This window comes from Typha latifolia, chromosome 6 (genome assembly GCF_019914945.1).
Source record: "Typha latifolia isolate L0001 chromosome 6, TyphaL0001v2, whole genome shotgun sequence".
In the NCBI taxonomy this organism is placed as follows: domain Eukaryota; kingdom Viridiplantae; phylum Streptophyta; class Magnoliopsida; order Poales; family Typhaceae; genus Typha; species Typha latifolia.
The window spans coordinates 6,396,569-6,424,562 of NC_133091.1; the positions used below are offsets into that span (position 1 = coordinate 6,396,569).

General features: G+C 37.9%; 1 protein-coding gene across 2 annotated transcripts; it reads left to right on the top strand.

Moving 5' to 3' along the window:
- On the top strand, window positions 1–27,674 carry LOC140791527 (LEC14B protein-like). Of its 2 annotated transcripts, none has more exons than XM_073142141.1 (10): window positions 1–241; window positions 1,161–1,662; window positions 1,798–1,917; window positions 2,728–2,805; window positions 6,330–6,506; window positions 8,330–8,407; window positions 23,097–23,272; window positions 26,467–26,631; window positions 26,978–27,038; window positions 27,284–27,674. In XM_073142141.1, the coding sequence occupies exons 2-10, from the start codon at window positions 1,276–1,278 to the stop codon at window positions 27,449–27,451; spliced, it is 1,410 nt and encodes a 469-aa protein (XP_072998242.1). In that variant the 5' UTR covers window positions 1–241; window positions 1,161–1,275; the 3' UTR covers window positions 27,452–27,674. The 2 variants fall into 2 exon arrangements, with proteins under 2 accessions (XP_072998242.1, XP_072998243.1); XM_073142142.1 differs by having other exon boundaries at window positions 68–208.
- Window positions 27,675–27,994: the final 320 nt, after the last annotated feature.

Genomic DNA, 27,994 nt, shown 5'->3' on the forward strand with positions numbered 1-27,994 from the left:
GAACCTTCGGACGTGGATCGTTTACCTTTGCTCATTGCTTGTTTCTTTCCCTCAATCAATAACTCCTCCAAAAACTTCCCAAACCTATGGATATCATATGTTGGGGAATTAATAGTGGCTGCCTTCTGGATTCAAAGTTATCTTCTATCCAGATATTAACGCTTGCCTCGATTAATCATCCTCGCGCGACCCAAATCCTATCCTACCGGTAAACTCCCGAACTCGCTCAACGCCTCCGAAGGTGAGGGAGATTCATATGTTTTGCTAGTTTTTTGTATCACTTGAACATTGGAAGCTATTCAATTTAAAGTTGAAATCGCTACTAGTATTGTTTATTCCTGATGTAATATTTGTGCTCAAAGGCGCTTAAATATTGGGTTCTTCTTTGTATAGAGAGAGAGAGAGAGAGAGAGAGAGAGAGAGAGAGAGAGAGAGAGAGAGAGAGAGAGAGAGAGAGAGAGAGAGAGAGAGAGAGGGAACAATTGCCATTTAATCTATGTTATTGTTGTTTTCTTTGATTTATGAGAAGTCTTTGAACTCTAGATTTAACATTTTTAAAAACTTGGCTCTGTGTTCGTTCTGCTTCAGCTTGACTTTTGATGATAGAATGCGGTTGGTAGCGAGATATGGGAAAGTGAAATGAGTTGGGATGTTTCGGAAGTTATTTTTTTCAGTTATAAAAATTATGCTTCTTTGAATCAAATAAGGTAAATTCTATGATTTGTAATTGGAACAAGAAAAAGAAAGAAAACAAAGATGTGCTTGTGTTCTTGTTCTTTCTACTTGTACACCTTCAACTTTTTTGATCTTGTCAACAAGCTGCTTTTACTTTCAGAGTCAGTGCGCAGCAAATATCAGTAAGCTTCGGCTGGTTTCAATTAAGAGTCCAATCAATTTGGAAAGGCAATTGACATCTGCAAGCTTAGAAACAGATTAAGTATAATTTAGCTTCATTTGTTTTGAAATGAATTAAAGTTGACAATTCATGACAATTCCAACCTTTATTTCTGAAATCACATCAAATCCCAACAAAGTATTGGAAAAGTGTATTCGAAGAAAATAGGAATTGAAATCCGTCCAATTTAATGATTAGACGTTTCATTCTTTCTGCAAATACATGCTATATCTTAACTAACTATCACTGAAAATTCAATTTTTAGGCTACTATCGACTATCAAAAGTTAGCCAGCAATATTGTCACGGTGCAGGGCTGGCAAAATTTGAATTTTTGAAGATTTGATTCCTATTAAGTGACGTCTTCTGCCAAAGAGGGCTATGGGTTATGGTATGAGTAGGATGGAGACAGACTATGTCTACAATTGTGAGCAGATTGATGATGGAGCTTGCTCGAGAGAAAGTAATCATGAACTTTTCAGATTAGATAATGAAATTTTTCATCTCACCCGACTTAGATCAAAACCTAGTGAATGTACCTGTAAGGGCATTGGTATCGGCCGGAATATGCCAATATCAACAACCAGGATGTTGTCAGGTAGAGAGGTTAATTGCTCTGGAAAAGGGAAATTCTCTTCAGCTGATTGCTCACATGTTCTTGGTCATTATTTGCCTGTCAATGGTCCAAGGCTGATCGATAAAATGGACACACGAGCATACGTTTCTCAGTTCTCTGCAGATGGATCACTTTTTGTTGCTGGATTTCAGGTACTTTCATCTTGGACATGCAACAGTAACATTTTACATTGGATGGGGAATATTTAATGTAACATAGAACTATATTTTTTTGTCACAGATCTAACCAGTCATTGGTTTCCTTCTTGTGATTTTATTACTAATCAGGGTAGCCACATCAGGATATATGATGTAGATAATGGATGGAAATTGAAAAAGGATGTCCTTGCAAGAAGATTGCGATGGACGATAACAGATACATCCCTTTCTCCTGATATGCACTATCTTGTAAACTTCCAGAAAACTTCAATGAATATATGCTTCTTTTATTATCTTGTTTTGAGTAATATGTCCCCTATCCTATTGAAAGGCCACAAAATAATGACTAGTCATTCATAGAAATAAACAACTTATGCTGTTATTTCTCTCATAGTATAATTTCTTAGCTGTCAATAGTTTTGCAGTTCAAATGCAACGTATTATTTTATCTCTTGGTTAGTATAATGCAAATGTGACCATTGGGTACACACTGAGATGAGATCTTGAACTTACTCTGGCAACATCTCCTTCAAAAAGACACATATGCTTAGACATCTGCATTTAGTTGGATATTATTTGCTTTATGATATCTTCGATTCCTCTTATCAATACCACTAAATTAGTGATGAAGAGAAAATTTCTTGCAAGAGGATACTGAATGTTGGTCATGGATACCTATTCAAATCCATTATATTTAGAACCAAAATATTTGACTATGTATTCCGAAACAATCATTCCTTTTGGTGAATCACGGATGAGATGTGCAATAAAATATAGTTGCAGCATGATGTTTTAAACATATAATCATTTTGTTTTTTGCTCTTCTGCATGACCAGGTGGCAATTTCTATTAGGATTTAGGATATCATAATATTACTTTTAGACAAGTTATTAGCAGCTAAACTTTTCCTTTGTTGGCTAAATGATATCCTATGTCCAGCCTTACCTTGTCAAGCATCAATATTGATAATTATCAATCATTAGATCTTATTTTGCCATGCAATGTACTTGTAATATCCGGTGAAGCATTTTTAATGATAACCACTGTTAAAAACTGCAGGTATATTCCAGCATGTCACCTGTTGTTCACATTGTCAATGTTGGAACTGATGCAAAGGAATCACATGCTAATATTACTGTATGTTAGTTACCTTCTCTATAGACTCTGATTTTCCCAACACAATTTTAAGTCCATGATGCCAATTTTCTTAAATGTTCTTAACACTTTACCCAACTCAGCATTTCTCTTATAATCTTATAGATTATTCCCGATGTACAAGGACATCTTCATTTCTTTGATTTAGATTTCACAACTACTAGGAGGCATGTTTGTTTGTGCTGAACTTAATAACCTCTATTCATGTGAAAAAATTTTTGGTGGATGCCACCTAAATAAAAGAGAGTGTTCTACATTCTAATAGGAGTTGCTGATTTGTCAAGGAAAAACATCATCATGTTTTAAGTTTTTACTTAGAACAAGCGTTGTTGCTTTGTTAGGGAAAAGATCATTGTCTTTTGAGTTTTAACCAAGGTTCAAAAAACTTGGATCGAGATCGAGATTGTCCTTCTAAAAAAATGATATGTATTGGCCAGATCGGTCGCCAGATCGGATTGGATTTTTTTAATTACATAAAATTCTAAATATTATTTTAAAATGTAGATTTTTTTTTAAATTTAGAAAACATGACAAGTGACAGATAAAGAAACAAAATGCTAAACCTTAATGGTTATTGGCTTATTGGAGGCTTTGGAGTATCACTTGACCCATGTCGATTGTCATGCACCCCTGTAGGCAAGCACGTGCTAGTTGATATGGGACGTGCCAACTGACACTACTAACTAGGGGTGGCAATCGGGTTGGGTTAGCCTGGTTCGAGTTCGGGTCAGGTCAAGATAGTATTAACACGAACACGACCCGTTTAATAAATTGGTCAATTTTTCTATACACGAACACTGCCCTTTTATTAAACGGGTAACATGACATTACTCATTTAACCCATTTAATAAACGGATTATATTTTTTGTACAACCCATTTAACCCCATTTAACCCGGATAATAAACATGTTATATTTTTTATTCAACCCATTTAACCTGACAACCCATTTAACCCGTCCATACAACCTATTTAACCCGTCTATATAATCCATTTAACTTGTTTACATCCATTTAACCCATTTACACAACAATACCCATTTACAAAGACAAAAAAAAAATCACACAATTACACAAATCTAGCAAATTTACATTATTACGAGAATATTTAGTAAAACTAAATTCAAATTGGCTTAGCTTTCAGTGGGGGTCATTGTCAGAGTTGGCGAAGCGGTAGTGGTGGAGGCAAGGCTCCAGGAGCTGGCTCCTATGGAGGCGAGCACCAGATTTGCCGAGAAAGACGAGGCGGGAGAGGCAGTCGGTGTGGTCGGAGACAGAGAGGTGGTTGGAGGAGAGTAAATGTACCAAAGAGAGGAAGGGAGGACATGCGGAGACAGGGATGGAGGCACCGCAACAGGCAGCAGATAGTCGCGGAAGGCAGAGACGGTGAGCGAAGACACGACGGCAGGCGGAGAAGGGGAGTGGATACGACAACGCCGCGGCAGGTAGAGACGGGGAGCGTAGACGTGGCGGCAAGCGATAGACGAGGAGCGGAGACGACAGCATCGTGGTAGGTGGAGATGGGGAGTGAACACGCGACGACAGGTGGTCGCGTCTAGAGAGATGGGGGAGAAATTTTTTTCTCCTTTTGAAAGGTTGAGGCGGCTGGAGAGTGGAGAGATTGAGATTTTAGAGAGAGGATTAGATTAGGGTTTTTAGTTACTTATATATATATATATACAACCCATTTATTAAACGGGTTAGGCGGGTTGACCCGTTTACATCTCGAACTCGATTATATTAAATCCAAACCCGATTAAGAGTCGAGTTATCGTGTCGGGTTATCTGGTCAGGTCAAATTTTGCCACGCCTACTGCTAACCTTGCTTAACACAAACCTTACAACCCAAGTCAACTCTTAAAAATTACCCAAATGTTGGCCATGCATTTTAATATGTCATTTGCCTAACTCCTTAGGATAAATTGATACGTGAGAATTTAAAGTTCTATGTCAGTAGATCAACCCTTTCACTTTTTTCCTTTACCATATGAGACTAAATTCTCACATTTAATTTCTCAACAGTGTCTCCTTCACATATAAACCTCACATCAACTACTACTCCTTAAGTCTATTTCAATATTTTTTATCAAGACTTTTGCCCAATTTCTATTCCGATCTCCACTTGCTCTTAAGAGTTTGACTCTTTCATATAATCACTTTTCATGAGTCACCATGAATCCCAACAGTCAGAGTCCGTAATTCAACTCTTGGCACCCTTGTCCTAACCCAGGCCTTAGGATCCTTACTTCATCGAGTTTAACTAAGCTTGCATGCTGATCCCATCTTCCTGGGTCTAATTCGTTGTTAGATAACCAATTGATCTCAAAGCTTAAATTGTTAGGCTCTATTTTGTTTAAGATTAAGACCTGAATATGGCTAGCTAGCTCCATTTGTTAATTATGGTTTAGATTGGTTGAGAACTAGTTAAGAGTGTAATGATTACCCTTGATGTGATTTGAAAAGGCAAAAAATGTGATGGTTTTAGAGGAAAATAGATGATATGTAAAATTAATGGACCAAAAATGCCCTTTGACTTTGATGATATTAGATGAAAATATTATTATTAAATGAAATAAGTTAGTTATAATCAAGGTTTAAAAAATCAGGATCGGGATCGGGATCGACTTTCCGAAAAAACGATTTGTATCGGCCTTATCAATCGCTCGGATCAGATCGGATTTTTTAATTACATAAAATTCTAAATATTATTTACAAATATAGAAAAATTTTAAAAATACGATAAAAAAATACAAAAATAATAATTATTCACATATGAGCCTTAAAAATTGAATAAAAGTACTAACTTACACAAAAGTCAAAATTTGATTACTATCGAGTTGGCTCTCGTAAATTTCTTTGGTCGTCATCATAATCACCATAAGTTTGAAAATAATGATGTTTAGGTCTGATGCTCCAAAGAGTGATTGTATTATATCATTAATATCAAATAGATCTTATTGAATTTGAGAAAAATAATAATCAATATGTGAATCTTTTCTAGGGTTTTTATAAGTAGGGCTTTTCTAGGGTTTGTTGTTAAGGAACCCGCCAATCGCAGCCGAGAAAATCATGACCAACTCCCTCGTCGCGTTTTGGGCAAAAGAGAGGGAAGGAGGTCTACGTGCACTGCACATGATCTTCAATAATTTGTGTTTTAAGTTCTGGTTTCTAAATGTTGAAGTGTAATTCAACTCACTGATGGACAACAGTTAGCAGGCTCACAGAATTATCCTGCGCATTCAGGAAAGTTTACCTGTGTATATATGGTGAAAGGCTGCTTTCAGGTTGTTCATATATTCCAAAATGTTTACATCTGCAAATTGCTCCTGACAGTTAATAATCTTGATTGTATATTCATCTTCATGAATTTTTTTCCTTGTATTCAGTGTCTTAACTGTCAAAATCTTTATCATTGTTTTCTGGATGCATGTCAATGTCGGTGAGTAGATTTTTGCTGACCTAGATAACATGATACTAAGATGACTAGATTCATCAATATCATTGTGCAGGACCTTCATGATGGCCTAGATTTCTCTTTTCACGAGGATGTGGTATACTCCTTTGGTATATTTTCTGTAAAATTTTCATCTGATGGCCGAGAAATTGTTGCTGGCAGCAGTGACAACTCAATCTATGTTTACGACCTTCAAGCAAATAAACCAACATCACGTATTTCAGCTCATTCGGTATGAATTTTTTCTTACTGGAATGAAAATTGTATGTAAATCTAGTTTCTTATGATGCTTATTTCATATGATGCTTTTTTCTTTAAGAAAATTAGACTAGCATGTATATATCAGGCTATCAGCAACTCTCAAGAAGCATGGTACTAGTGGGCCTATTAAAGAAGAGTTAGCCTGTTAACTGTTCGACTTAATGAATATTCTGTGTCATTGATTTCACTCTTTAGTCTCAGATTTTGTTTATGATGTTAGGTTAATTTCCAACAACAAAAACAAGAACAAACCTCTAGTCCAAACTGTTTGTAGTTGCTTATTTTTATTTTGTCATGTGTTAATTAGGTAGGAAAATAGTTTCATGAAAGATATGGAAGAGCTACATCTTGATAAAGCTATAACATAATAAGATGCTATTAAAGATCAAAATACAAGAGATATGTATGAGATTCATAATCGTTCGTGGCCTTTCTCCTGCTGGATTTTAATTGTGTACATTCACTTTTGCAAGTTCTCCCCATCTTTTTGGGTAGACTGTAGGGTTTATCTTCCACAAGATTCATCACTATTAATCAACTTGTAGCAGGAGTATTAAAGGACAAAGGTACTGATTTACCAAGTGCTCATTAAATAATAGCATAGATTATTGAGTTTGAAATGCTAGTACAGGAATTATATAATATATTATCAAATCGTGCTATATTGACTTAAGTTGAATTTACCTTGCTTTGGACCAAAATATAAAAATGTTTAGAGAACTATGATCTCACTAATAGATGTTATCAACCTAAAGAAATGAAATCACTTTAATATTGTTGTACATGGATTTTCTTAGGCCCTCTGTGCATTTTCTAGGATGTTGAAGAGAAACTATGTTGGTATTATTACTTTTATCTCAAAGGATAGGCGATTGAGTCCAAAATGATAACAAAGACAAGTTATTACTATTTGTGCGAGTCCTAAATCGGGAAAACAAGCTCTCAGCTTTCCTTGTTGCAGCAATTCCACTCACATCACATTACTAGTAGTATTCAGCTTGAGGCATTTTTGGATTTGAATACTGCTCGGCAGCAAACATGCATGAATGTGAGCAAAACTGGTCATCTTAGGTATTGCTCTATGCTATTCATGGATCTAAGTCTAGTTTAATTAGACTTGGGACTTCTTGGTGACCTTTAGCTCTAGGACTTCGTAATTGATAATTTACTGACTACTCTAAAAACTTAAGCTATCAGAATAATAATTTATATCTTATATTTTAATATTCCCTCATTTTTGCGTTGACGCATTTTGATAGGCCTTTGAAGTGAACTTGATTTAAATGGATGTAGATATTATATTTTAAATAACAAATGAGCATGACAAGATTCGAACTCAGCATCTCTGATTTAATATTATGATAACTCATCAACTACTCTAGAAGAGTAAATGCTCAAATAGTTAGAGAATGGTAGTTTTATTGGAAAGAAGAGGTGATGTTGCGAGTAACAGTGTATTGGAAAGAGCCTCATGCAGCCACCTAGTTGTAAATATGTTATAATATTATGTAGAAACCAAGTAATGTTTGGTTAGTTCATATCAACTAACCAAACCTATAATTAGAATCCTGACATGCTAAATTTTTTTTTTATGGATGTTCACTATGAAAGAGAAGGTGATAACAGACCATAAAACAGATAAAATCCAATTGATCATAAATACCATACTCATATTCAGTCAAAGTTTCTCCTTCTCAGCCAGTAGGAAAGTTTTATTCATCATGTCACTATTATGTACGAGAGTACATATTTATATCATAACTGAGATCCTATTCTTTTCCTTTATATTTCCAGTCTGATGTGAACACAGTGACATTTGCTGATGAAACTGGCCATATCATTTACTCTGGAAGTGATGATAATCTGTGCAAGGTAATCTTTGCTACTTTGTTCTGCATGGTAAAACTATGAGATATGTTCAAACTACAAAAGTGAGAATAGCTTTCTAATTTGAATCTGAGCAGTTTTATGAAGGATTAAGGATTACATAGGGCCTGTTATTGAAGTTCTGATATATTATTTACCTTCTTGGCCCAATTTCTTGTGTCATCGATGAAGACATTACAGTAATATATTCATTTGTGTTGCAAATAAATTTTGGATTCAATGCATGGAAGACATATTTTTCACTGCATTAAGCGGTTCTTTTTTTCTTTACTTTGTTGTTTTTGAGATGAAACAATTTATTGTTGACCGAACTGCTGAAGTACTCTAGACGATATGGATACAGAAGCAAGATGTTAAACCATATGAATTTGAGGTCATCACAGGATCTCATAAACAGAGTAGGCAAGTATGGAATCCTTGAGCTGAATTAATTCCCTGATGTGTTTAATTAGCACTCAAGTGGAAAAGAATATTTTAACTTATGATTGTTCATCATAGAGAGGTGAGTCAGGAACTCTGAATCATGACCAGAAGTACTTGACTCGAAATTCCATGATGTCTAGTAATCTCAATTCTAAGGAAAGAATAATCGGAGGTCTTCCGGTAAAAATAGAATGTGACTTCTGAGAAATCTCTCAACCATAACAATAACAGGGTCTACTTCTTGTTGTGTATGAGGGAGATCTAAGGCAAAATCCATAAACGAGCCCTTCCAGATAGCTTTAGGAACGAATAAACACATATAAAGACCTCTATTTTGAGACTGACCTTTTGCAGTTTGACATATAGAAAAGCTTTTTCACAACCTACATCTTAATTGAGGCCAATTGTGTCATTCTTCGAGATTAGCCACTGTTTTGTCTCTTTCCAAATGTTCACTTAGAACCCCCTCCATGTGAATCTTCGATGAATTTTTCTGGCAAAGAAATTCAAGGAAGGCATAAAATATTACCTCTGAATATATGATTATTGTGCATCTGGAAACCACCTGTAGGTTGTCTAGCCTTACACTTTTCCAGATCACTTTGGAGTTGTCATCCTCCCATAAAGCTCTTTTAAACAATTAAACCTAATAATCTTTGTATGCAATGAGATAATATTGGGGCTATTTGATAATTTTATTTAGAGCATCTACAACTTTATTTTGCTCTTTTTGTGTGAAACCTAACTAGTGACGCGCGTTATGTTAATTTATGTTTATTATTTATAAATTTAAGTAATTCCCCCATTATTTAAGGCTCTTGATTATGACATTAAATTATTGTTGTCTGTCATGCCCCAAAATCGGAATCATGACCGGCCATATACCTCAATACGCTTGAGATACATGAAATCTTACACAATGATAAGAATTAATAAAAAAAAGAATTTGATTTATATAATTTAACCCAATCATAATAAAAATAGCCAGTGTCATCACTAATATGTCCCTAAGCAAATTGAATTAGCATAGTCTAAAACATAAAGACCAAAAGAACGGAAAGGTAAAGGGTAAGTTCTAAGTAGAGTTGGGGTTCCGGTGCATCTCGCTCAGTCATCACGCTGACCATTATCAAAAATATTATGATGGAAAAATTCATGAGCCAACAATTATAGCTCACTGAGTAGAATCCACTCAAAAGCTAATTAAATTCTTAAATAAAATCTAAATCCAATGATATAGAATGGCAATTCCACTAAACATGTTCTTAAAGTAACAATAATAACAATAATAATAACAAAAAGTCATATCTCATAACATGCTCAGTTTGAACATACTGAAATTTTTCTTAATAATAATGTTATTTGTCTCAATTGTGTCTATATTTTTTGGATCTATATCAACTAAAAGTCACCTTGAGATGGTGCTCAAATTTTTTTTCCTCATAGTTAATTCAATTAGTGATACAGGACAACGTCTCGATTGTAGAGTTGAGAAGAAGAAGTAGGGAAAAATAATCAAACCCATGGAATCCACCAATCGAGGTGTCGGAATCCACTGACGTTGGAATCCACCAACAAACACTCAATATGCAAAAGCTTTTAAAATATTCATTAATCCATAAAAGATGATTGCAAGCCTTTATATAGGCAAAATAAAGTAAAAGACAAAAGATGAAAATAATCCTAGAAGGTGATTAGTCACAACCCTCGTTAAGCCAAAGGGCCATAGGTGCAGCTCTTTTGTGTTTACGAGAATAAACGTGACGAAAAGTGGTGTCCTCACCAACTCTCCCGGAGTAGAAGAAACTTGACCCAGTCGAGTGGCTCTGATAGTACTCCAAAATATTATGGTCAAGCTGCTATAACTCCTCGCAAGTGATCCACGTACAATCAGACTCTAGTCGCCCGTGCCATCGAACAAGAAAACGGTGAACCCCTCCTTCTGTAGTAGATGTTATTTGATCATCCAAAATAGCGTATATCTTTTCTGGTGATGTGGATGGGAAAGGAGAAGTGGTATGTGGCACAGCAGGAATGTCTGGAAGGGTAGTAGATGTATCATAGGGTTCGGTGGGAATGTGCATAGGTAGTTGATAGGCTGCTAGATCCTCAATATTAAAAATATAACTAATGCCATAATTAGGGGGAATATCAATGACATAAGCATTAGCACCTACACGTTTCAGAACTCGGAAAGGTCCTGCACTATGGGTGTGCAACTTCCGAACAGCTCCTGAAGGGAATCGTTCGGGTCTAAGACGAATCATAACATGATCTCCAGCATCGAACTCCTTGGCACGTTTGTCCAAGTCGGCATGTATTTTATACTGGCGATTACTCGCCTCAATTCGCGTAGTGAGCTCTTGATGCAAAGAATGAACATGATGTGCAAATGCTTCGGCAGACTCAGAGACTCTAGAATGAGATGGCATAGGCAACAGATCTAGAGGTTTGCGTGCTTTAAAACTATGAACAACTTCAAATGGGCTCAGGCCAATAGACCTATTAATGGAGTTATTATATGCAATTTAGCTATAGGAAGAATGGCATCCCAGTTTTTGTTATGATTACCCACGAGATGGCGCAAAAGATTTCCAAGACTGCGATTAACGACCTCGGTTTGATCATCGGTTTGAGGATGATAGGCAGTAGAAAATTTTAATTTTGTGCCAACCATGTGCCATAAGGTTTTCCAAAAATAGCTCATAAAGCGAACATTCCGGTCGGAAACAATAGTTTTTGGAAGACCATATAACTTGACGATATGGGCAAAGTACAATTTGGCCATATGAGACACATCAAAGGTCTTAGCACTAGGAATAGAATGGGCCATCTTAGAGAAGCAATTCACAATCATGAGGATTGAATCATGTTTTCCAAATGTGCAAGGCAATCCCAGGAAAAATTCATACTAACATCCTACCATTGGTGATCAGGCACAGGTAATGGGGTGTAAAGCCCAGTGTTTTGTTTTCTATGCTTTGGTAACTGACAAGTCCTATATTGACCAACTAATTTTGCGACATTACGTTTGAGACTTGGCTAATAGAATTGGCGCTCCAATTCCTCAATTGTCTTATCACGTCCAAAATGACCCGATAGGCCATCGGCATGGATCTCCCAAATAAGGAAGTCACGCACGGACGTACGGGGAACACAAAGCTTGTTAGCCTTAAATAGGTAACCGTCTTGGAGGGAATAACTATCCAAAGCTAAGTTCGGATCAATTAACAAAGTTAGAACGATTTCGCCAAAGTCCGAGCAAGTTGTATAATCCTCCTTCATTTTGTCAAACCCAGTGACTTTGATGCTAATGGCAGACAAAAGGTTAACCCTTCGGCTAAGCGCATCAGCTACATTATTCTCAACCCCAGCTCTATGTTTGAGTACAAAAGTATACACCTGTAAGAACTCAATCCAACGAGCATGTCTCAAATTTAGTTTCTTCTGAGAATTTAGGAATCGAAGAGCTTTGTAGTCGGAATAAAGTACAAACTCATGCGGAAGTAAATAATGGCACCAATAGCGTAAAGCTTGAATAACCGTATAAAATTCTTTATCGTAATAAGATGGTGTTCCTGGCTAAGGACACCGTCGATCCCGATGCCTGAGGCATCACATTCCACCTCGAAGGCTTTAGAAAAGTCAAGAAGACGCATTACAGACGCTATTGTCATTTTCCTCTTAATTTCTTCAAAAGCCTTATTTGCTATCTTACTGTAATGAAAATCTTCTTTCTTCAAGCAAGCAGTGATCGGCGACATGATAGTACTAAACCCTCGAATGAAGCGTCGATAAAAAGTAGCAAGGCCATGAAAGCTACGCACAACATGAATATTTCGTGGTTCCGGCCAATCAACAATTGCCTTGATCTTTTCAGGGTCGGCACAGACTCCTTTTAAAGTAACCACAAATCCTAAGAAGATGACTTGATCGACAAGAAAATAACAGTTCTTCCTATTGCCAAAGAGTTGAGCAGCACGAAGCGCTAGACAGACTTGACGCAAATGGTCCAAATGAAGCTCTTTTGATCGATTATAAATTAAAATGTCATCAAAATACACCACAAAAAATTTTCCCATGAATGGGCGAAGCACTTGTGTCATAACATGCATGAAAGTGCTTGGGGCATTTGATAAACCGAAAGGCATTACCAACCATTCATACAACTCGTCTTTTGTCTTAAAAGCAGTTTTTCATTCATCGCCTAAGGGAATTCAGATTTGGTGGTAACCACTTTTAAGATCGATCTTAGAGAAAATTGAAGCTCCCGCCATCATATCAAGCATGTCATCAAGTCATGGAATGGGAAAATGATATTTGACTGTTATTTTATTGATGGCTCAACTATCGACACACATACGCCAAGACCCATCCTTCTTTGGCGTGAGCAAGGCAGGCACAACACAAGGGCTTAGGCTCTCACGGATGAAACCCTTCATAAAAAGTTCATTTACCTGATGTTGTAGTTCAGCATGTTCTTTGGGGCTCATTCGAAAGTGTGGCAAGTTTGGGAGAGAAGCTCTAGGGACAAAGTAAATTGCATGTTGGATATCGCGCAAAGGAAACAATTGGTCCGGCAGATCATCCAGGAACACATTTTGAAACTCATTTAGTATAAGAGCAGATTCGTCGGATGATGGAGTGAGGGTAGTGCTCCCAACTTCACGAGCCACTAAGGCAAACACAATAGAGCCTTGGGTTGCTTCCTTTTCAAATTCCTTAGAATTTATTATGTGCAAAACCTTTTTACTTGGAGCATTTTTCTTGTTATCTTTATTAATTATTTTAGGGCGCATAGGATTTATCTTAATCTTTTTGCCTTCAAAAGTGAAGGAGCATGAGTTGGAACGCCCAAAAATAGTTACATCATGATCAAACAACCAAGGGTGGCCCAAAATGATATGCCCTACATCCATCGGCATAATGTCACACCACACATCTTCCTTATAAGAAAGGAATGTGATAGGAACGAGGCATCTCTCATTTATAGCAATGAAAAAATTATTTACCCAAGATACCTTATAAGGATTCGGATGAGGTATAGATTTTAACGCCAAGTGAGATACAATGATAAAAGAGACGGCGTTAATACAACTCCCATTGTCGATGATGACTTTGCAATCTTTTTTCTAACATTTAATGTAAGTGTGGAATATTGCATTCCTTCGCCAATCATCGGTCTCTCGGGGTTACGTCAAAGTGCAACGAACGACACCAACAGTATGGTCTCCATAATCACGATTTTTGTCACTATCTTGGACATTATCTAGGTCAGGTTCATAAACTTGTTCATCGAGCTCATTTTCCCCAATAGTATCATTTTGTTCCCCAAGATAAAGGGTCTTTCAAGGACAGTTTGATGCTACATGACCAACTTGTCTGCATTTGTAACATTGACGAGAATCATTAATAGGTGCAGTTTCATAGAGGGGCTCCTTTCCTTTGTCAGGTTGGGTAGGTATGGCAATTTGGATAGTTTTGGTAGGTACCGATGGTGGTAGAGCTTTTACGCCAGCAGGAGCATAACTGGGAAGGGTGCGCCCAATTGGTCGCCTAGGAAATTGTTGCCTATTAACCATCTCGTAGTTCAACGCAAGAGTGTAAGCCTGATCCAAGGAGGTAACCTCCCGAAAAACTAACTCTCTTTAAATGCCATCGTTAAGGCCACGCCTAAAACGACTCAGTGTCATCATCTCATCCTCCACAACATTACACCTCAAAATGTATTCCTCAAATTAGGAGACATAATCACTCACAGGTCTATTTCCTTGTTTAAAATTACTCCATTAATCTAAAAGGTTACCAAGATAAGAATGTGGCAAATATTTTTCTTTTAATTTTTCTTTCATTTTATGCTAATGAATTATGGGAGGTTGGTTTCGTCGCACTAAAAGTTGCTCTATACTTTGCCAAAATAGTTTGGCTTGGCCGACTAGTTTAATTGGGCAAATCTAACGCGTCGGTGTTCCGATAGATCATACTACTCAAAGAAGTGGTCTATCTCATGGAGCCAATCAATAAATACAGCAGGATCTAAGCGACCGTCAAAAGTTGGGGCATCCACCTTAATATTTTTATAATTTAATTGTCATGGTTTTAAGATTCTCTAAAGGCGACATTGCCTCTAAATCCCCTGTTATTGTGAAAATCAAATGTATCTTCACGATAATTTTGCCTATGAGGTTCTCTCTCAGGACCTCTCTCATGGTGAGGGTAGTATAGGGCCTGTCGATGGGGTCTCGACATTAGGAGCGGCACGCGTGGTACCCGTGTTGGACGCACCGACGTCACTCTTGATCTCATATTGGTCACGAGACATCTCAATAGCCTCAAGACGAGCATTGAAGTCATCCAATTTAGTCGTAATAGTTTCAATGGATTCTTGTAAAACGCGACGAAAATCTTCTATGGTATTGGGTTCTATAATAAACTGGAATGAAGAGTGAGAGACTCTCCTACCACTACGAAGTTCATATAATTTGTCTCTACCACTAAAAAAATAAATGCAATAAATGAATGATAATATGCAAGCTAAGAGATCATAGCGAACAATAAGAGAGTAATAACCAGAATAACCTACAGCCACTTATAAAGTTTTCAGTAAAAGCCAGTCAGACTCAACAAAAAAATTACAAACCAGTAGTACAAGCTCCCAAGATCGAGACGGGAACTGTAGATATGTCAAGACTTTCCCTCTAACCTAGCTAGTTCTACTTGTTTTATTTTAACTATAGACGGGAACTGTAGTGTTAACCACTTGTTTTATTTTTTTTTAACAAGCAAAAAGAAATAGGTAGGCAATAGCAGGCTCAAGCGCTTGTCAAAATAAAACAAATGAATTAAGCAATGTAATAGGTAGGCAATAAGTAGGCAATAACAGGCTCAATATGGTTATAATTCACACCGACAGAAAGACAGTTGCTATTTTAAGACTAACAAATAATAGTAAAGAAAAGACGGATGTTACCGAATATCGCACGTCCACGGAGGCTGGTGGTCGTGACAACGGTGGCCGGAATCCGACAACAACGGCAGTGGCGATGGTTGCGGTGGCAGGGACAGCGGCGGCGATAGGGGGCTACAAGAATGGCTGCGGTGGTTGCAACGATGCAGTGGTAGGACCGCGCAAGGGCTACAACGACGGCAGCAGCGAGCGACGGGCGGCGGCGGCGGCGGTGGCGGTGGAGATGGGCTGCGGCAACAGTGGTCGCAGCAACTGAGATGGCTACGGCAAGGGCAGCCAAGCCCTAGTGGCGGGGAACAACAGCAGGGGAGGCTGCGGCAAGGTTCAGCGGCAGGGATAGCTGCGATGAGGCTGCAGCGGCGGATGGCTACGGCAGGGATTGCAGCGGCTGGAGGTGGGTTGCAACGGCAGCAATAGGCAGTGGCGGTGGTGAAGATGGTGGCACGGCAAAGCAAGGGCCATGGAAATCAGCAACGGCGGCGTCCGTGGAGGTCGGCGGCAGCGTCGGCGAACAGAGGAAGATGGGATGATGGATGTGAGTGATGGCTTGGGCTAAAGAGGAGGAAGATGACGATGGGTTTGGATCGGGTTGGTTCGGTTGGAGGAGATTGGGTTTAGTTAGGTAGGTGTGGGTTGTGGGTTGTGGGTAATCGGGTTGGGTTTGGGTAGGTTTCTTCCGATTCACTAAGGCTAAAAGATGAGCTAGGTTAGGCTAGTGGGCTTAGTTGGTTAGTGATCTTTGGGTTTTTGAATGATGAGAGGTTTATGCTAGTGGGTTAATGGGTTTAGGTTTTAGGTTGGTTGGGATTAAGTTAGGAAGGTAGATAAGATAGGTATTAATCCTAAAATTATGGGAACTAATTCCCAAAAATTATGGAAATTACTCCCTAAAATTATGGAAATTAATTCCCAAAATTATGGAAACTACTCTCTAAAATTGTGGAAACTAATCTCCAAAATTATGGAAATTAATTTCAAAATTATAGAAACTAATTTTCCAAAACTAAGGAAAGATAACTAAGAAAAAAATTATCTTCTAAATTTGAATTTCTAAATTTTAAAATTTTTGAAATTCAAAATTAAAGTTAAAGATGAAACAAATAAACTGAATTTTAAAATTTGATTTTTTTTTCAGAGACGCTCTTTTTTTTTATCTAAAACGGGGAAAGAAAATCTATTAAATAAAGCTTACTTGTGATGATCTCCTTGTGTAGAGATTTGGTGATGGTAATGGTTTATTATTTTCCTCGTTGAGGGTGATCTCCTCGCGTAACTCGGTTCCGGATCCTAATGTTATCGGGCGACGGATCTCGTAGCGATCTGGTGTTCGTGGAGCGATTGATCTGATGAAGAAAAGATGAGGCGCTGCATAGAATCCAAGCAGTGGAGCGTCCATAAACTAGAAAATGATCTGTTCTGATACCAAAGCTGATGTAGGACAACGTCTCGATGGTAGAGTTGAGAAGAAGTAAGGAAAAATAGTCAAACCCGTGGAATCCACCAATCAGGGTGTCGGAATCCACCGACATTGGAATCCACCAACAAATACTCAATATGCAAAAGCTCTCAAAATATTCATTAACCCATAAAAGATGATTACAAACCTTTATATAGGCAAAATAAAGTAAAAGATAAAATACGAAAATAATCCTTGAAGGTGACTAGTCACAACCCTCATTAAGCTGAAGGGCCATGGGTGCAGCCTTTTTGTGCTTACGAGAATAAACGTGATGAAAACTGGTGTCCCCACCAGTTAGGGACATTAGGATGTGTCACTATATAATAAATACACCATATCTCTTTCACTAACCGTTGAGAGAGATTAGAGTCATCTTAGGAAGTTTTTTAATCCAACCTGAGACTGTACCCTAACTCCGCCAGAGTCACCTAAGAAAGTCATTGTAGTGATCTGAAGTAAGATTTTTCTCTAAACTTCTAGTTAGACTTGAGTCACCATGGAAAGTCTCAAACGATCTATATCACGACTGTTCTCTAAGTCATACCAGATACTAGTTATATTTTTTCCTACTAAAATTTGCAATTTGCACGAAGTATATCGATGCACTAAATTATATATTTCTATGCACAGAATTATAATAAATAAATTTCACATAGAAAATATAATAAATAAATTTTCACACAGAGAAATGCGTGGTCTAACAAAAGGTACGAAATACAATAGAATAATTATGTGAGTGAACCCACTCACTTGAGTTTAATTAAAATAACTGAAATTTTAAATCTCTAGTCCACATGCTAAATTCATCACCTTTAATAATAAATAACAATAAATTTTAAATTAAATAATATCATGATTTCTAAGATTTAAAGCTAAATAAATAGCTAAAATGCTTTGATTTAAACCCATTGGATTGGGCTGGGCTGCGACTGGCCCGTAGCCTACACCAATCTATTAATCGGGCTGTGCCAAGGCCCAACCAAATCATAATGGACTGGGCTACAGGCTAACTTATAGCCTACCCTCCATTAAGGTAGTTCGGGTCGAGTCTTTGGATTCAAAATCAAAACCAGAACCCGAACCCGCAAAATGAATAAAAGGGTTGGCTCGAGTTTAACCCGAGCCCAAACTAGATCTTCTCCTATGGTGATCGACGCGAGGAAGAGAAGGAGAGAGTGTCCGCTGACGACCACCGTTGTCAACGGTCCACCGGCCACACCCCAAGCTCCCCAACACTCTCACGACCACGTAGACTACGCAAGGTGGAGGAGAAGCCATCATTGACGACAAACAGCTCAACTCCATGGCCGGCGGCCATGGAATCGTCTTCTACCACAAACCAAGCCACGAGGGCTCCAAAGTAGCATTACGGCACGAGGCCAACGACACGAAACTCTGACACATGAGCGGCAATGACCCAAAGCCGCCAGCCGGCTTGATTCACTGACGACGTCGCTTCACCCCAGAAAAAAATAGGTATTTCTATTCTAAGTTATTAACTTTAAACTAATTATGAGGGATGGGCGAGGACTGACCGGCGATTCATTGAGTGGTCTTCGATCACTCTGACAGTGCTTCGACACTCTAATTCGACGGTGGGTGCTTCGATGGGAAAGAGATATATATATATATATAGAGAGAGAGAGAGAGCGACGTATGAGAAAATACTAGGGTTTTGATTTAATAGGATAGGTTTTTGAATCTAAATTTGGGATTAAACTCGGATTCAGAGTGGCCGGAATCTCTCGGCCACTCCTTCGTCGTGTAACTGCGAAGGATAAGGGAAGGAAGGGGGTGCACATGCACTGCACGTGCGACCCTCTAACTTTTTTTTGTTCTTACATTGTCCACTTCTTTTGAGTTTAATTAAGCTTCTCACTGAAGAATTCCACTGTTCACTCTATTTGTAATAAAATGATGCTTATTCCTATAACTGAAGCATCACATTTAACTTCAAATAATTTGTCAAATCTTGGTAAACTTGGACCTGAATATCACAACCCAAAATCGGAATCCTGACTAGTCATGTACCTCAATACACTTGAGATTCACGAAGCCTTAATAAATAACTTTTTTAAGTCCACAATGATGAGAATTTAATAGAAATATCTAACTTCAATAAATATAACCCAACAATAATGAAAATGACCAATGTTACCACTAATGTGTCTTTAACCAAACTGAATTAACAGATAGTTTAAAACATAAAGACTAATAGAACTGAAAGTTAAAAAAGGTAAATTCTTAGTGGAGGTAAGGTCTCGGTACATCTCACTCAATCGCTATGTTGACCAGTACCTAAAATGTTAGATGAGGGATTCTATAAGCCAACAACTATAGTTCAATAAGTGAAATCCATTCAAAAGCCAAATAAATCTGAATCTATAAACATAACTTTAAATAAATCGAAGTCCACCGATATAAAAATGACAATCTCACTAAACATGCTTATAACAACAGTAATAATAATAACGGCACAAATAATAACAAAGTAAGTCATATCTACTAACATGCTTAGTATCAATATATTGAATTTGTCTCAATAATAATAATGTCATATGTCTCAATTGAGTAAATGCCCTATGAATCCATATCAATAAGAAGTCATCTTGAGATGACGTTCAGGTTATTTTCTTATAGTTGATCTAGTTGGAGTCATCAGAATGTGTTATTACGTACCCTGTTTCCTTCTTTAAGAGTCACCAAGAGGTGTCACTATATGATACACTCTCTCTGTCTCTTTCACTAGTCATTGAAAAAGACTAAAATCACTACAAGAAGTCTTTCAATCTAACCTAGGACTATTCTCTAACCCCGCCAGAGTTATCTAAGAAAGGCATCTCAGTGATTTAAAATAGAATTTTCTCCTGGACTTTCAAGTAGACTTAAGTCAATACGGATAGTCGCAAGTGATCTATACCAGGACTATTCTCTAAGTCATACCAAATATTAATTATATTTTTTCACTAATATTCATGATCATTAAAATTGTTATTTGCACAAAGTATAACAATGCACTATGTCATATATTTTGTGCACAAAATTATAATAATTAATTAGCACACAGAAATAAGACATTTATTTGCACACAGAGATATACGTGATCATGTAAAAAGTATAAAATACAAGACGGATAAAAATGGGAGCGAACCCATTCACCTGAATTTAAATGAATTGATTGAAATTTTAATTCCCATGCCAAGAAAATTCACCATCTTTGATAATAAATAAATAACATATTTTAATTTATTCAATATCATGATTCTTGAACTTTAAAACTAATTAAATGGTTAAAATAGGCTAATTAAAGCCCAAAGGGTTGGGCTGGGCCAACGCCCAAACCTAATAATAATCATGGACTGTGTTGCAGGCTAACTTACTGATTTGGATCGGGTCAGGTCCTTGGATCCAAAATCCGGACCCAAACCCGAAATATAAAAAGGGTGGGCTCGAGTTGAATGGTCTAGGGGTCTAAACGAGCCGAGCCTGAGCGAGCTGCTCAGGCTCGGCTCGGCTCAGCTCAACTCGAGTCGAGCTCGAGCTAAGCCTAACCGAGCCCGAACCGAGCCCGAGCAAAGCTCGGGCTTGATTAGAGGATGAGGCGATGGCGACGTGGGGGGTGGCGGCATGGACGGCGGCTTGCCAAAGGAGTCGAAGACGGATGGAGGAGGAGACTACGAGGAGATGGTGAATGAAGGAGGAGGAAGCCGACGAAGTGGACGAAGAAGAGGAGGCCAACGCCGAGATGAGGAGGCCGACGGAGGAGGAGGAGCCCGACGGAGAGGAGGATGTGGCGCCGTGGTGGTGGCTTGCCGATGGAGGCCAACAGAGATAGAGGAGGTGGCGGCGCGTGGGGTGAGGCAATGAGTGGTGATCGGGTGGATGAGGGTGAGGGTGAGGGTGAAGGTGAGGGTGGGGTGGGTGAGGGACTTAAGGGTGATGGGTGAGGGTGGGGAGGGTGGCGTGATAGGGGAGGGTGATGTGATGGGTGAGAGTGGAGCAGGTGAGGGTGGGTGAGGGTGATGGATGGGTTACGGGTGAGGGTGAAGGTGAAGGTGGGGTTGTGAGGGACACGTGGCAATATTTCTTTATGCCACGTGTTCTTAGTTATAGCTAGTCAGGCTATCGAGCCTATTGAGCCGAGCTTAAGCGAGCCAGCTCCAGCTCAGGCTAGGCTCAATATTAATTCCGAGCCTGTTACAACGGCTTGGGCTCGGCTCAGCTCTAACCGAGCCGAGCCGGACTCGATCTTCAGTCGAGCTGAGCCCAAGCCAAGCCCGAGCCACTCGTCAAGCCTGACAACCCGAGTTGAACCCGAACCCAACCTTGCCTTCATCCTCAAGGCAATCGACGAAAGAGAGAGAGGCCACCGGCGATCACCACTGCCGGAGATCCATTGGCCACACCGCAAGCTCTCCACCTCCCTTGCAACAACACCGACCCTATGAGGCATATACGACGAGCGATCAACACCGATAGTCACTACTCCATGATCAACGGCCATAGAGCTCATCTCTACAACCACCCGAGCCATGAGGACTTAAAGGGAGAGTACCTACGACACGAGGCCAACAGAGTAAAGCTTTGGCCGGTACATGAGCCTGGTACTGATGAGACGAGGTAGACGAGCAGCAGCTTCATAATTGACAGACGACAATTGGTGTTAACCATTAATGTACTTCTTTAACCTTTACTTTCATCAACATGGAATGCCTTCTTCAAATTGACCTATAGTCCCATAGCACGTAGGACAAGTAAAACTTTCCCCAAATTCCTTCATGCTCAATCTCTGTGCTCTGTGCAAGCACATACTAAAATATCATCAATATAGACCACAAAGAATTTAACAATGAAAAGTTTTAATACCTGATTTGTATATTGGTTCTTGAGAGAGATCTGGTATTATCTTCCTCTAGCTTAACCATTTTCATCATTAATTCACTAGCCAATGAATGTTTATTCATTTAGCTAGAAACTATATGGCAAGAATATAAGTGTAAGACAGAGGAATCAGTAGATGAAGTGCCAATCTTATGGATATTAAGGTCATATAGCTGCGTATTAGAATCAGCTGACGACATACTGTTCTTATTCTCGATTTTCACTAGATCCTTCAACTGCAATAAATTGCTCTACTCTCAGCAATTTCCACACTTATATAATGCTATGCTATTAAGTTCCGCTTTAAAGATGTACAGTGTACATTCCAATAGTCTATAAAGATAAAGTGTAAAGGTAGTCCAAAACTCCACTTATTTTTCTATGATGCATGTATAATATTTGGATGGATGCCACTAGGAAAGCAACACATGCAATAGGTATTAGATAAAGTTGGTCTTCTCTAATGTCTATCTTAAAGACTTAAAGCATGCTAATTCCAAATTTCTTTTTATACTCTTGCTTCTGGAAATGTAGGATAAAGAATTGAAGATATTCGTGTCTCTTCCCTTGTTGCTTTTTTCTGAAGGTTGTTATTTTTCTTTGTTACTATATTCAACTGTCGTGTATCATAACATATTGCAGCCAGTATACTACTGAAGTGAATGACTGATTTCTTGGGATGAGCATATATGCATTAATTAGAGTCAAACAAATGTTCAAGCAATAGAGCTAAAGCTATGTACTATCTTCTCCCAAACCTGCTTTAATCAGAACCTCGTGCATGAAGCCCTTTTAGATAAAAGAGAATTTGCTATTGTTATTCTTAAAGTTGATCTTCAGACCAGAGTAACATGTAACAATTTCTTAAACCTTTCTTCTCTTTGTATATATAAGATCTGCTTCTCTTATCTTCATTTTCATGGTATAATTTATGTAGTCTTCAGGTATGGGACAGGCGTTGCTCTAATGCAGAAGGACAAGCAGTTGGAGTATTGATTGGACATTTGGAAGGTATTACATTTATTGATAGCCGCGAAGATGGTCATTATTTTATTTCCAATGGAAAAGACCAAACTATTAAAATGTGGGACATCAGGAAGATGTCCTCTAGTGCTGATTGGTATGTACTGTATCCCTTGTATCCTTATCCACTCATATGTATATGTTGTCTGTCCCCTAACCCAACTTTCTTGCTTAGACTGGTCAAAAAGAAGTGCTATGCTGATATTGTTTTATGGCATGATTCTTTCTGAAGTATGCGATTATTTTGGATCCAATCATGCTCCCAAACTTACAGCTATGTTGCACAGCACTGCACCCACATCCACATTTCTAATAACTTGAAGATTGTCATGAGCAAACTAAGGGTGGCTACTTGATTTAAACTTGTTAACTGTCTGATCAGATTAAGACGAAACCCACATATCTTCACAGTGTATATTAACTGTCACCAACAATCTAACATGGTTAAAGTATCAATAACAAACAAACCAGACATGATGTGTTTACTCACTCTGGCTAGCTCACAGTTTTAGTGGACCATCTAAATTGAGTTTGGCCATATCAGAGACCTGGGTACTCTAGGACACTTACAGAAACTTGAAATCATCGGTTTTGTAACTCAACTGTTAAGATTAACCAGTACATACTTCACTATAGAAAGTTGAAGTGTAGAAAGTAGAAACACCATTCATATACATGAAAAAGTGATAGGTATATGGCGTAGCCTAGATGACATAATTATTCATATAAACAAGTCATGCCTAGTCTTAAACATGTACTTCCAGGTGCCCTCTCAAATCTTGACTCAAAAATATATTCTAGGTGATCTTGCTGAAATAATAATGGACATGCATTAGAGATAAAGGGTATTTATTTTTGAGGGCATACCATTTAATGAATGATAGTCAATGCACATTATATTTTAGAGGATCATATTTAGGGTGATGTCATTTGATACAATACTATTAGGCCTAATCATGGATCCCAAAATCGGCCAATCCGGACCCGGTTGTTTCAACTGAAATTTCTTTTTTTAAGATTCAGGTCGAATATAACATGTATCTAAAGTAGGAGGTATTAGTAATTAATGTCATTAACTGTCTTCTTTTTAAATTTTTAGCTTTTACCCTCCATTTCTCACACACACTCTCATCCCACTCTCACACTTCATCGAACTCATTCGGTGGTCAATCTAGTGAGCCCCTCTAGCTAGTCCACACTTTGGTGAACTAGAATGAGTGTTTTTTCTCATTTCTTTTTTTCCTCTTTTCTTACTGCTATAGAATAATAGCTTAGAGAGATTTTCCTCTTTTCTTTAGTTTGTAGGCTTTTTATGTAACTATTTTTTTCTTTTTTTCTATTATTTTTTATAAATTATTAGAATTTTCTGCAATCTAAATAATATTTAGAATTTTACGTAATAAAAATAATTTGATCCGATACGAGGGGCCGATACGACCGATACTGTCGATACGGCTGATATGTATTATTTTTTCTAACGGCCGATTCCGATTCTAGTACCGAGTTTCGGAACCTTGGGCCTAATTACCCCCACTTAGGGAGCTTGTTGACATTCTTTTTTATCTTTATTATTTAAGACTGTGTTGCATAAATATGCAGGTTGGATAAATGAGAATCTACATCCAGCTAGAGATATTGTTTTACTGCTGTTCTAGCTGGTACTTTAACTTCTTAAAATAGACGTGCAAATCTTCAAGGATTCCTAAGGATTACTTTAGAGATGTCCTAAGAAATGTTCACTTTACTAGTAGCCTTACTCATATGTTAAATTTGGTGGTATTTTGTTAGTCTATTTCTTTTGCATCTGCTTATGGATCCAATTTAGAGGATAGAGATGTGGATGTAGAGTGATTAGAAGTGTTAGTTTCTGCAGTAAGCTCTCAAAGATTTTCTTTTTATCGAGATCATCAATTACTAAGGATGTTATACTCATTTTAAGTGGAAGAGCTCCTAACATGCTTTTGAATCTACTATTTTAGTTAGACTAGTCCTTGCCATTAGTAATCAATTCGAATCTGTGGCTTCTACTTTCGAAGTTCATCAGCTTCATTCTTGGTAGAATTAAGGGTGGCCTTCCTGTTCCTTTTCAATGTTCGAAACATCTCTTATGTTCGAGGGGGGACGGGACTGCCCATCTAGTGTAGTTACACGTTCTGTAGAAGCCACACAAGTTCTTTGGCTTTCACCTTTGGGTACAACAATGATGGCATTTCCAAGTTCCAAGACTTCTTCCTTGTGTCCATTAATTTTCCAAAGGCCACAATGTCACAAAACATTTTCAGACTTACCATTTTTGTCAGAGTTACTCCATCTTTGCTTCGCTTCCTGCCTTTCTTGTGTTCTCTCGGCTTCTTTTTCTCCATTCTCCTTATTATCCTCATTTTGCCTACCTGGGATTCTCCACTTTAAAGAGTTGCAGCTCCTTTCAAATGCTCTCATGGAGAACCCTCTGTACTAGTGTACTTCTATGGTTTCTCAAAGAGATGCTATCAAATTCGGTGGGGCACTGATACCGTCGTGAACAAATTGATTATAGTATGGTTTCTACCAGCTAGGAAATTCAGTTATTCCCTTTGTGGTGAACAAGACAGAATTGTTACTTTATCAAATCGTGGCTCTTGATTTAGGATTTCCCTATTTTTATTAACTATTCTGCTGCAACATGGAAGGGCCACATTCCCTTTTATCCATCATTTATCCATGTATGTTTTATAGGGAATGGACCCGAGAGGGCATGCTTGAGTCATGCTATACATTGATAGTCCATTACATAGTTATTCAAGCTTTTGAGTCAATTGGTTTTCCAATACTCCGAACTTAAGTAGACCTTACACAAGTATATCCAGGATGGCTAGGCACAGTTCACCAGAGTTCTGATGTATAGAAATTCCATCAATCTGCTCTACAGGACTTAATCCAGTGGATCAGGGCTGTCATTTTGACGATTCTCCTAATTTACCTAATGTAAACCAAGCTTTTTATTTAATGTGTTATTGTAGCATTTGTACTTTGTAGTTAATGGATATTTGGTTTCTTTTTCAAATTTTTGTCAATCCTATGATCCTATCACCTGTGGGAACAGATAGTTGAACACGTGATGGTTTTGTATTTATTAAATTAAAAAAGCTTTTGTAAGAAGAGAGCTTTTTTGCACATTGGATGCTAGAATGAGTTGTCAAGTCCAATTTCTTAAATGGTTTTGGATTAAATTTTGAAGATCTCTATATAATGAAGTTCCTTCATTGAGGTTTGCTAGGCTTCTTATATAATTGCCAACATTTCCTAATGCAGTACAAGAGGAACAAGAGGAAGAACTTCTGATTGGGATTATAGATATATGCAGTACCCAGCGCAGTATAAGCATCTGAGACATCCAAAGGATCAATCAGTATCTTCATATCAGGGTCACCAAGTCCTGCGGACCTTAATTCGATGTTATTTCTCTCCTTCATACAGGTTAAGTTTTCGTCACATATTTATCTTTTGTAGAGATAACTAGGTCTCAGAATTAAGACCCCCCAGATTAAATTTACAATCCTTTATGTGGAAGACTGAGGAGAGCCTTCAGTTAAATAATTAACACTAGACAAATCCTTTTTATTGACAACTCTTGCTTTTATATTACAAATAGCAACACCAACACTAGACTAATCCTTTATGTGGAGACTGAGGAGAGCCTTCAGTTAAATAGTTAATAGCACTCGCTAGATTCATATATCAAGGCTATGAAATTAATCTTGTTTGGGGACTTTTTCATTCAGTAAAATCAGTACTTCTCATTTGCTTTTATATCCTGTTTCAGCACGGGCCAGAAATACATCTATACAGGGTCCTATGACTCTTCAGTCTATATTTACGATGTGGTATGCTATCTCCCTTTTATGAAGTTATTACTTTGTCACTCTTGCTACATCCAAAGCATAGTAAACTCACTTATCAGTTTAGTGCACAATTGCAAATGTATTATCTTCCATTTCTTTGAACTAACTTCAAACAATGGTGTACAAACAGCTTAGTGATTATTATCTCAACCATGATGTAAACTGTATGTGACCGTCTAACTTCATTTAAGTCTAGCTAAGCACAATTGTCTTGGTCGTTGTCCCAGCTAACTGGAGACCAAGTTGCTAGGCTTGAGGGCCATCAGTTGACCGTTAGAGATTGCAGTTGGCATCCTTACTATCCTATGCTAGTCAGCTCTTCTTGGGACGGTCTGATTGCTCGATGGGAATCGTCAGGGAATAGTGCAGTTCCGGCTGTGGATGATAGTGAATGATTGATCCAATGGTTCTACTGAAGAAAAGGTCTGAAATTGCCATCATCCTAAATTGCAGTCTATTTGTCTGTCTGTAGTGCTGTATATTTATGTAGTCCCATATTACGCTACACAAGACTCCATATCTATCTATATAAGAATAATGTTATTCTAGTATAAGCCTCATTATACTAGTATAGTAAGTAAACAATTATTTATCTCAATACTAGTTTGTTAACACCTACCTCTATCCTCTTCTTCTATCCAGTATTTTTATATTTACTAATTATTATTTTACTTTTTGAGAAGACATCACTTTAATCAACTACCATTTCAATCACTTTCTCTCTCTTCTCTGCATCCATCTATCGTAAAGGGCATTTTAGTTATTTGACAAACTATTATTGTAATTTTATCTCACATCAAGTGTAGTTATTAAACATTATATTAGTTACAAAAAAAAATACTAGAATAGCTTATACCGGCATAATCTCTCTTATGCAAGTATAAGAAATGAGCATAGTTTTACCGGTGTAGAATTTATTTCACAAGAGAATTGATGCT